The sequence below is a fragment of the Amblyomma maculatum genome, chromosome 1 (assembly GCF_055883805.1).
Source record: "Amblyomma maculatum isolate TAMU_Amacu chromosome 1, ASM5588380v1, whole genome shotgun sequence".
NCBI classification, from domain to species: Eukaryota; Metazoa; Arthropoda; class Arachnida; order Ixodida; family Ixodidae; genus Amblyomma; species Amblyomma maculatum.
Window position 1 is genome coordinate 158,480,013 of NC_139344.1, and position 12,283 is coordinate 158,492,295.

The 12,283-nt window shown below is 40.1% G+C and overlaps 1 protein-coding gene across 2 annotated transcripts in view; it reads right to left on the reverse strand.

Annotated features, from left to right (window-relative positions):
* The window catches only part of LOC146204725 (copper-transporting ATPase 2-like), a 77,381-nt gene that overhangs the window by 50,227 nt on the left and 14,871 nt on the right, over positions 1-12,283 (reverse strand). For both annotated transcript variants that reach the window (XM_084589442.1, XM_084589443.1), the window contains exons 8-10: positions 10,494-10,653; positions 6,204-6,437; positions 2,238-2,378 (exon numbers count right to left, since the gene is read on the reverse strand). In XM_084589442.1, the coding sequence (XP_084445568.1) occupies positions 2,238-2,378; positions 6,204-6,437; positions 10,494-10,653 (535 nt within the window). The remainder of the gene's footprint in view (positions 1-2,237; positions 2,379-6,203; positions 6,438-10,493; positions 10,654-12,283) is intronic.

Sequence of the window (12,283 nt, forward strand, 5' to 3'; positions counted from 1 at the left end):
GCGTCAATTTTCTTCATGTGAGCAAAGAGCGAGTGAGTTGCCCACGCTGGCGCGGCTACCTTTGCGGGGCAATCTTTTGTTGAAGTCTCACACACGCGTACCTACGTACCTGCCGTATTTATACGCGTAATGAACTTGCCTCACACTTTTGCTGCCGACAAATGGAAAAGGAAAGAAAAAGCTAGTCATTAGCGCATCCCTCCGTTCATGAAGCGATTGGGGTGGGTGCTGTTCGCTGCCACAAAATCATTGGAGTGTGTGTAGCAGCAAACAGCTTTTGAAGCGAATGATGCTAAAAGCTCACGTCATGATCGCGGCTGACCGCATGCTTTCTTTGACGCTTGATGGGTGGAAGGATAGACAACTGTTGTAAAAAAAAAAAAGTCTACTTCGTGCCGCATATTGAACCCTCCCCTCAAAGTGACTTTGATGTAGGGCGCGGTGTGTCTCAGCTAAAGTTTTAGTTCTCATCCCATTGGCAAGGTGGCTGCTGATACATGCATGGGATGTGCAAGGACTTCGTTAAATCGAAATTGCAGCATAAAAGTACTTCTTTAAATCACGAAAAAATACATGGTTTTCAATAGGGCAGAGATTGAAAACTTTTTTAAAAATGCGTTAAATCGCGAATTTGTGTACATTGAGGATCGTTATATCGAGGTTCGACTGTATCTACTTTTTCAAATACAGTAACATCCACAGTGAAGGTGCTGATATAAAGTGACAAAAAATAAAAATAATTTGAACCCCATACACAATGGCAAATTCCATCACAAGTGCCAGTAAAAACCAATTTTTATAAGCTGCATATAACTATTCTTCAGCACTACTTCAGGAAATCTCTACAAAGAAACATACGATGGGCATTCAGGTGTTTGAACTCTCAAATGTGAAACCTAGAACAGCAGAAATTCAGTACTGATGTTATATTAACTAACACTTGGTTTGGATTATCCCGAAGGGATGCCGTAGGGAAAGGCTCTAGAATTTCCGGCCCCCTGGGGTTCTTTACTGACATTTCAGAGTACACGAATGCCTTGAAAAGCAAGTGTCGTGGCCAGTAGTGAAGGTGCCTCATTATAGTTGAACAGCATAAACAAACGGGACAGAGTAGGAGAGGGGACACACAGAATGGCACTCTGTGTGTCCTTTCTCTGTTTGATGGCAGTGCTGACCAATTATGAATTGTTACCAACTAGCCCAATCTGCCATTAATTTTCAGTGAACCCACATCCTTGGATTTAGCCATCGAGCGCTCTAACCATTGAACCACTGTGGCAAAAACTCTGTGTGGAGAACTCTCCTGAGGACAGGTCAGGCATAGATGACTGAAGCAATATAAGGCATTTCATAGTAACTTTTTAATATGCAATGGCTGGCTAGTTGGTTGTGCATATTTGAAACTACAACGAATGGTATATATATATATACATTTTAGTCAAGAAGAGAACAATTAGAGAGCTACACACAAAAGACAGTCCAATGTGGGGCAAAAATAGGCTGCTGTAACACTATTTAAGTTGTTGCCCAGCCGTGCACCTGTAGTAGCACTCCTGTAGCTTCAGATGTCCTTAACTACGATGCAAAATGTCCATACATTGATGTGCATGCAAAATTAACCTGGCGTCTTCCTCTACACCATGAATTACAACTATAAAGAAAGTTACTGGCATGTAAAAACCCACTGATGAGATCTATTTAGCACTGACAGGGACATTGACTTTTAATATGTAGAGCGCAGCATTACAGGTATCATGAGAGCCCACCACTTAAAAATGTCTAGTCAGACCTTGTGTGTTGTAACCAACAAATCTGCTAAACAGCTGGTATAAACTTTATTTATTTGCTTAAAAATACCTTACAGGCCTCAAGGGAGACGTTGTGTAAGGGGGCAAATACAAAGGTTGATGTTAGAACAAAAGCATAATATAAGTGCAGAACTAAAGAACAAAGAACAAAAAACAAAACATGTGAGCACAGGTAACAGATCATAATTCACGAGAAATTATATAAAATATAAGGCAACTTTATTTATTTACAAATACCTTACAGGCCTCACATCAGATAGTTACTAAGCATCAAACAGCTAGTTTGCACTTGTTCTTGAAAAAGGTTAAATCACTCCCCCCCAACTCATATCAATACGCTATCTTCAATAAGTAGCTCTGGAGCAGAAACAATCCTTTAAAGTTCCTGGCTTAAAAAAGAAAGCCTCATGAAGATTATTTCAATCTTACCTTTATTGAGTCATTCCTCTGTATGAGGTTGACATCAATTTTCTGCTCGGACACCACCTCACCATCACCATTCGTCATCAGTAATGTAGCTTCAGTGGCTTGCAGTGATATAAGCTTAGTTAATGCATCCGAAGTATGTCTCTGAAATTGCCACAAAGTAAAGGGTACACAGATTCAGCAAGAGCTCCAACAGTCAATGGACGCTGAGAAACAAGGTTATGTCAGAGCGGCCAGCCAGGTGTATACACTGGAAAATTTTCCAATGCTGGGGCCAGAATTAATGTGTTAAATGTATGGCAATAAACTGAAGGTAGCATGCAGCTGTTCAGAAAATATCTTTTGCAGTTGTTCAACAGTCACAGTGTTTGACTGCTAAACACAGGTTTACAGGTTTCATCCTTTGCTGCAGTGGCAGCACCCTGACAAAGGTGAAATACAACAATTTCCCCCATGATTTAGAGTTTAGTGTATATTATGAGAACTCAAGGAGGTTTAAAATAAATCCAAAGGCCTCTGCTACAGTGCACCTCATAGCTTACAGTGCTGCTTTGTCATGCATACCTCCAATATTGTTTTTATTACTATGAAAATATTAAAAGCACACAGTAAAACAAATCAAGTACAGTCGAGTCCACTTATAACGATACCGGTTTTAACAATATATCGGTTACAACAATGAAAAGCTGCTGCACCGTCCACTTTTGTATGCTTTCCATGGTAAAATAACCCGCTTAATACAATGCCCCCATGCCGCATTATTGGTTATACATAACAATGAAGTCTGGCCCCTGAGTGCTCATGCCAAAAGGTAGTGGAATGCGAAAAAAAAAAAAAAAATTCCAGCTGCTGCACCCTCCCTGCCACACACTCATACAATAGAACCTGTTTTCTCTCCTTCTCCACACTGCCAGCTTCGCGCGCCTTTCTCCCGCCGCTCTTCCACTCCTTCGAACACAAATGGGCTGCGCCCATAGCTCTACGCCGCGCCACCCTCCGAAACACGAATGGACTTCGCAAATGCGCCAACAGCTATGCCGACAGCGCTGATCTGCCCGCTCGCCCTTCATTCTGAAGACAGTTCTGCTGGTTCTGCCAACGGATTTGGTTGTTTGTGCAAGCTGATTGCGTCGAGGTCATTCCTGGCCACGTGGTTTCTCTGTCTGGTTTGAATCGCCACCGAAACGGAAGATGGCTGATCCACCTGCTGATTATCGGACGTTGCCGGTGAAAGGAAAGCGCACGGCTATCGATTTGGAGATGAAGTGCAGTATCGTGAAGGACTACAAAGAGGGTAAGAAAATGTGTGACTTGGTTAAGAAGTATGCACTATCGAAACCGACAGTGTCGACGATCATCCGCTCTGCTGAGAAGTTCGACAAAGAAAAGTCCTCACTTGACAGTGGTTGCAAATGCATTCGACAAGGTGCCTATAAGGAAATGGAGGAGGCCCTCCACGAGTGGTTTCTTGGTGCCTGTGCCCAGAACTTGCCTATCACCAGGCTGATTCTGGCCACAAAGGCAAAGCAGTTTGCCCTGCTAATTAACAATGTGTACTTCCAGCCAGGTGGCGGCTTTTAAATAAAAGTTTTGTCCCTCTCTCTTTACCCCACCATTACTTCGGAATTTCTCAAGCTGAGAGGCAGCCGTAGCAACCTTTTCGTATCTTTTACAAGGCCCCTTTCGGGGCCACCAAAACGGTGCCTCGACAGAGCTCGTATGTCACTTGCCGTCTGTGGCCCCTCTTTGCAGTTGTTATGCTTTTTTTCATGCAAACAGTTTATAACAATTATCGGTTATAACAATAAAATTTTCGTGGCACTCGAATATTGTTATAAGTGGACTCGACTGTAGAAGAAATGGTTGTGGGCAGGTCATGTAATGCGAAGGGGAACAAGATAGCCAATGGTTCACAATAGGGGTGTGCAAATACTGAAATTTTCGAATATGAATGAAACAGGTAGAAAAAAAAAAAAAAACTGCCTTTGAATACCAAATATCTGATCAGTGAAAAACAGAAAAGTAAAAAGTAGCAAACACAGTTCATCTTGCTTTTTTTTTTTCTTCAAAATTCACATCATAATTGCAAATAAAATAAAATTAGAATTGCACTGAAGTGTATACCCTACTGAAAAATCTAGTATAAATTTTATACAAGATCCCTTGTACCTGTTTTTTGTAGGAAGGATCTGCATGAAACCAGGTGGCGCTATCATATCGCTGCCGAGTAGTCAACTCTCGCTAATTCGACTTTCAATGGACTACAAAAAATGTCCGAATTAAATGAAAGCTTGATTTATCAAATGGGCATCGAAAAACTGCCGAAAACCATTTGCACATGACGAACACCTGTACAATGAATGTCCGCATACGAGATGAAACCAAAGTAAGAATAACGCTTTTTCTCGGTCTCATCAAGTTTTTTTGCTTTGCAGAAACAGTAGGGAAGGCCCTCTATTCAAAATAGAAGGCTCCTTCTTCACAAAACGGCCCTGTAGCGTTCTGAGGTTGCTTCCCTGCACAGCCAAACGGGGTCAAGCATTGTGGTGAAGCGCGCAGTGCAGAAAAACTGCGATGAATTTGAAATTTTTCAAATATATTCGGAAATTCTGAATATCGAGTCCTCGAATACAAATATGAATCGAATAACAAACATATTTGATTTGTATTTAAAATTTTGAATATTTCCACACCCCTAGTTCCTAAGGAAGACAGAGTGGATTCCAAGGGAAGGCAAGCGTAGCAGGGTGCAGCAGATAGTTAGGTGGGCGGATGAGATTGGGAAATTTGCGGGGGTCGAATGGATGCAGCTGGCGCAAGATAGGATTAATTAGAGGGATATGGGAGAGGCCTTTGCCCTGCAGTGGGTGCAGTCAGGTCGGTGGTGGTGGTGATGATGTTGGAATTCCTTCATGCATACTCTCAATCATGGCATACTGCAAGGACACGCTTCAATCTTGTCACGCGTGAGTAAGCGAAGAAAAAAAAAATTACATTTCATTAATAAAACCTGCACTCCTGAAAGACTTCTACCTGTGGTTTAGCCTCTTAGTTGGGGACACAATGTAAAAACAAGTATATTCTTTCAACATGGTCAAGGAGTGCACTTTAAATTTGCATTTTTGGGTGTGAAAGGCACATTGATTCATCTAACTGCTGCCACTTATAGAAATTAATGTGAAGCACATCTAAATAAGAGCATTTCTAGTTTTTTGCAATAGGTGGTGAGAAAATCAACCTGCTTGCACAAAAATGTCAAGGAAGCAATGCAAGTTTCCGATAGATATAATGAAACTTCAATATCAATGCACATAATCTGTTGGATAATGAAACTCCCTAATAAGACAAGGATATATGCAACAAAGATCCAAGGATGCCAAACAAGCCTGTGTTCATTATAGGCCACACCATTACACTAAGGATGAAAATGGCAGGCCCTCAAATGGGCTGATGCAATGAACTGTGTAAACAGAATGTGCTATTAGGATGAAGTTTTCCTAATTTGCCAAATCCCCCTGCCTGGAAGTTTTGCCAAGTTTTGTCCTCATTTGCCAAATCCCCCTACCTGGAAGTTTTGCCATTTAATTTTTAACTTTGGCTAACTTTTACGGCTCGATAATAAGAGCGTGCAAATATTCGAAATTTGACTACCGACCGAATAGGTTTGTTATTCGATTGCTGCCAGCCGTGGAAGGTTGTAGCAGGCTCTTCCATTTATCAAGCTTTGCAGGTGACAGGTGGCACTTGCTGCTTGCCAGATGCCAGGCGACAAGTGCGCCCCACCGCCAGTTTTTCATCCCTGTGGGGCTCTTATGCTTATCACATAATAAATGGCGAACAATGCATCATCAATCTGCTGCACTATGAGCAGCTCCTGGGCCAGGCGACAGAGATGAGCACACAACCCCTCCCCATGTAGCAAGTCATTCTAGTCAATGGTGACATCAAATAGCACAATTTTACACATACCTTGGCCAGATGTTCGAGCCAGCGGCCCAAACAGAGAAAAATTATGAGCATGGGCACGGTGTCAAAGAATGTAGTCGGACTGTGGTCAGCACCCATGGCGACAAAGTAGAGTAGGATGATGACGCTGTATAGGTAGGACACATTAGTCGCCAACATCACCAACACATCCATGTTGGCCATGCCATGCTGCAGGGCTCGTACCGCTGGCAGGTAGAAGTGCCGCCCACCCACGAACTGCGTACAGAGAATGTCATATACTATATCAATCAAAAGCACTAACAGCAAATATATTTAAGGGAGCTTTGATCATCCTGAGATGACAAGATTTTCTCATACTCTGTTAGTTTGAGGCATTATGAAAAGGTCACATTGCTCCAACACTTCCCAGCAATGGGTCTTTATTAACAGAGTTATAACTGGCGCAGTCAAGCAATTAAAGCAGCTCTGATACTGATGCAATTTTCTCCCTAGCATCCATTACTAGACAGCTTCTTTCTTATGCTAGAATGCCTGGCATTTGTAAGTTAAATTTTTCCTTTTCGTATTTTCTATGAAAAGGCATGAAGTCATGAAGGAAGCCTATGTCATGCAGCCTGTCAGAGCCACGGCAGGCATGTTCCGACACGTTTCCTGGACGTGATGATCACTACAACACACCACATACTATGTTACTACAACATGATTATGACAATTGCGCTGAAAGATAGACTAATTAATTAGCAATAAATTTGGAATGAACTCTCTGCAGGGACTGTGCATGGGAAAGCATAATGAAGTTGCAACACAAAAAGAAACAAGTAAATGAGCAGTACAATATTATAACAGGATATACAAGTCTTAAAGAAATGCAAAGCAGCTAGGTATGTTCTGTCCCACAGTTTGTATAAAGTTAAGAATTGGACGCCATAAAAGGATTAAATACTATTCAAGAAAAAAAATATTATGTAAACCTTGGTCTGACCCAGCTTCATGCCTGCTTGCTCTACACCACAGGAACAGGGTCATCCACATCCACACTTACTAAAACACTGGTCACTCTATTAAAAGTACCATAGCGTCTGATGCGGCCGCACATCGAAGCAAAGTGGCCTGGGGCCAGAGGGACCTGGAGGCAGTGCTTCACGCGGCCTGCCACTTGGCTGTGATGCATGGCTGGGTTAAACGAAATGGCACTTTGAATAGAGTGACCAGTGTTCTCACTAAGAGTGGACAATGCTGTACAAGCAAAGAAAGTTCGAATAAAGGCTGCAGTACATTGCCTACTACCTTAGCTCCATTCTGAATGTACCAAGTAGAATGTGATGCTTATTCTGCATATGGACTTGATTTATACCAGTTTAATAACCCAGTGGTACACATACACATCTAAGCTTATGGGGTTAGATGTGCACTGCACAGAAACCTGACAATAATTAAACAATACTGCTTCTATACATGAAGATATATATATATCAAAACTTCAGTGAATCAACTTTCACATAATCATAGCACCATAACTGAAGTATTTAGAGCCACAAGTTTCCCTGCACATAATATATATGCTTATTTTGTTTTAATGTGTTTGATGATAATTATGCTTTGCAACATGTGCACTGATTGCATTTTGATCAGATTTATGGAGTACAGTGGATACTGTATGGTCTGCAGCTGTGCACAGGGATTGTAGTTTGGCATTAGGGATATGTCTGTACCAATTGGTGCATGTCTTCCACAGGCATCTGAAATAAACAATGCCAGCTTCCATTGTTTTTATGAATTCTGTACAAGTATAAAATCAGAACAATAATGTTGTGTAGGGAACTTCCAAGAACCCTGCCTACACAATAACAGAACAATTCTATGGCATTGGCTGCAGAAAAACCACTGGTTTATTTACACCACAATATGAAGAGTCTGTACAACTACATGAAACTAATGATTGCAGTGACTGCAGTAAAATAAAAACTAAAAAACTAAAGGGCACATGCACGCCACTTCAAAATAAATCTTTCCCGTCTTTAAATATTCTTACAAAACGAAAATAAGGATAACTTTAATCAAATATTTTTTTTTTATAAAATGAAAGAATAACAGTAAGTCCAGACATCTAAGATGAACACTATGCTGCAAATGTGAAGAAAATGCTCGCTCTGATAAAATATTAGCTAAATCAAACCAAAACAATCTTGCCACTATATCCATGGCTTGACATCCACCTGACTCAACATGTATCATACTCAATAACTAAAAAGTTTCTTTTGGGAAGGTAAGTTGCAGGAGAAATTCCTCTTGAAAGACCCTTAAGTCTCTTCTATTTGAATTTATCTCTAGGCATTGCCAAGAAAACGGACTAGTTACAGGCTACATAATCAAGCAATATCACCACAATTTTAAAGCATAGCATTAATTGGCTCATACGTGCCATGTACTGAATGTTTGTACAGAATGAGTCAGCAGTGGCTGTGTAGCTTATGTCGAGTCCAACAGCCACAAGTGCTATATCATTGGATAGCTTACATTGAGTGCATATGCAATGAACTAACTGTAGGTCTCAATTAATTATCATTAATTAAAACACAAAACTTGTGATCAAATTGAGCTTTATGCTGCATCACTAAGTCATACATCACTGGATAACTTATATGTCAAAAATAACTGCATGAAACTAATTGTAGGGCCTAATTAAGTACTGTAAATTAGTTAAAGCTGTGATTAAAAATTGAACTTCATGCTACAGCATTGTCATATATTGTTGGATATCTTACATCAAGTATGACTGCACTACACTAATTGCCAGTCTTAGTTGATAGCCACTAATTATTGAATTGCAGTTGACAACTTATGTTTAGTCTACAATGTCATCATATATCATTGAAAAGGTCTCAACGAGCACAATCCGAAATCAAACACTAAACCGTGCAAAACTAAGCATTAATTAAGTCCAACTCTGTTAAAGAAACACACTCTAGCAGCAAAACAGTAGCACATTCACAGCCCATAAGGAGACTTAAGTGCCCCTGCAGTTTTTTCAGCTGTACTCTGGAAGGTGGCTTTTGTAATAAGTTAGGCAACCATTATCTTCCACAAGTGTCCCCCCCATCAGTGATCTTTCTCTCTAAAGGAGGAATGAAATCATGTTAGATCTTAGAGCCAAAACAGTTTATGTATTGTTACATGTGTAATATCTGGATGCATAGAACAAGAGCAAAATATTAATTGTGCTACTCTAAAACACTATTACCACATCAGAAGAGCTATAGAGTGCAGCAAAGCATAAGCAGTAAATTTGAAATGATTGCATGCTTGCATTCACTATAGAAATTGTGTGCCAACAAGCACATGATAAACATGTGACACGAACTTAAACCCAAAAATAGAGAAGCAGGAAAGAAAGGAAATAGGAATGAAGGCTCTGCAGAGATGCAAAGGAACTTCTTCATACTGCAAAGGAAACAACACAGTGCTCAGGTAGCTACATGGCAGGAAGCATGTACTGGTCAATCAGAAAGACTGAACAATCAAATGCTTTGCTGCTTCTTTATAACAGGTGCTCAGATTCTGTCAGTGGTCAAAAAAGATTGGGGGAAAGAGAAATACCAAACTGAAAGTGTGGGAGAGCTTTGGTACCTAATTTCTACGATCTTTAGTGGTACAGTCTTTGTCAAACGTTTAGAGCTCAGGGGATCTGCTCTGAGCCATAACATGCATTTCCAGGCTTTCAAACTTGCTGAAGGCAGAACATTTTTTGTCTTACCCTTTTCAATGGCTAGGACTTCCATGATTATTAAAGAAGCCATGATATACGCTTTAAAAGCAAATCCTCTGGGCTCTAAACGTTCGACGAAGGCTGTACATACAGCTTCAGTATCATACTTACATAAGTACAATTTCTTCTAATATATAACCCTGAGCTATGAAATCAACTACAAACTAACGCAAAATTCTAAGAAAACAAAAACTGCATTCACATTGGAGGTGTAATAATGACTGCTCGGTATGCACACTTTACAAGCTTATTTGAAATATCCAAATCTGGGGCAGTGTAATACAAAAATCCTGAAAACCACTCTACTCGATTTTTGTGATTTCTGCAACTTGTCACTGGGTAAACTGACATTAGGCCCCACATATTCTCTTTGTTATTGGATTCAGCCCAGCAATGGTAGAAGCATGGCATCACTTCAGGCACTGAACAAAGACGAGAAGTGCAAAAACGGAATTGAAATAATTTTAGAATTACTTTATCATACTACTCTTAGTCGTAGGTCCGAGCCATGGTCATGCAATTATTGTATGTATCCATTAAAGTACCTGGACTGGCGAAGAAAAAATAAACAGGAGCAGGTTTTCCAAGGAGAGTCCCGGAATAAGGCAGCAATGATTGTCCATGTCTGCCAAGACCATGAAGTACACCATTATGACCATTGTAGGAATGCCACAAATCAGGGAAATTACAAAGGCACGGCGCCACCTGAAAGAACAAAAGTAGTGAGGAGAACACTATAGCATGCATGCATGTGGACAGTTAAATTCCATTACGCATACAAAAATGCATACCAAAAGGAAAGGAAACATCCTGACTGTATGGTGCAAAACCTGCAAGCAATATTTTACAAGTTCCTTTTCAGCTCTGCACCTATCATTCTAAAACACCTAGCATTTCTAAAATGTGAAGTAGAAAAAAAAAAAAACACAAAGTTTATTACCCTACAATACTGAATGTACTCATCCTTTTGTTGTATGTTGGTAAAAAGCAAAAAGTCCAGCTTCAAACGCTTTCCTACCATGATAACTGGAACCTCCAAAAGATCACAGGGTCTTCATGCAATGATTTCTAAACTATGTCACTATATTTCTTGTCTGAAATATGAGCCCAGTACAAGATCAAAATTCATGTAAACACTATGTAAACCTTCTGAAAACTGTGCAACAGGAATATGCTGTACCTAGCCTAAACTTACCCTTGGAGCCAGGGACTTGTCGGCTCACGACATAGTATTCGTGAATGAGCACACTCATAGCACTGGGCAAGCCTAGGTGTTTTGGTACTCCCTTATGTGATGGCTTACACTACACATACATTTTGTGTGTAGCCACCATAACCGCCACCACTGCAGCTTAATTCAGTCATATTCAGACACACAAAGCAAGGCATTGAAAAAGACTCACGATCACAAAAGCATGAATAGTGTGCACTGACCAGTATTATAAAATTGTAAAAATCAGGTGTTTGGACGTCATGACAATAAAATCTATCTTTCCACTGCCATGAGGTGACAAAGCATAGTAGAGCAAAGTTATGCTACGGCATGAAAGCAGGAAAAACAAACTAACAAACAGCAAAAAAAAGCGAAAAGTCGATGAACAGCCTTACATACAAAAAAAAGAACACAGACAAAAGAAGACAGGGATGGGCTTTCACGGCTACAAAGCTTAGCATAAGGGGGTCAAGTGCAGCAGCTTGTAAACAAAATGCATTTAAGCCTGTATGTGGCTGTAGACAATACTTATTTAGCTGCAATAACTAAGCAAAAAGAAAACACAAATCCAAAGCATGTAGACTTACACAAAACATCTCTTAGGTAATTGTGTATTGCAATTTATAGAATGTGACCCACTCCAAACATAAGATTAACAGTTCAAAGGCAGCAATAGTTTTGTGTCTATTCTCTGTTATGATACCTTGCAATGTATTTTATTTCATCCCATCAGACCCCAAATATGGGCTTAAGTGTTGCTTTACCCATAGGTGTTGAGCTTTTCAGTTTTCGAAATATGGCAGACTTTTTTTGGTGTATATTTCAGAACAGAATTTGTAATTTTTTCTTCTGGCAAATATTAAATTCCTGAACTTCTTTTTTTTTTTTCTGGTGGCACATGTGGCACCCCTCTGCACTTAAAAGTCAAATACAGTTTATTTTTGGTGGCTTGTTCGTAAGAGTGGGCTATGAACACGTAGCTAACGCACACATGGTCACATTTAGAGCCATGGTTGCTGCATGAAGTATGATCACCAGTAATGCTAAATGCAAGCTTATTTCTAACACCTGGGTTTCAAAAAACCAAAAAACTTTTTAAAGAAAATCAAAAGCAACAAAAGA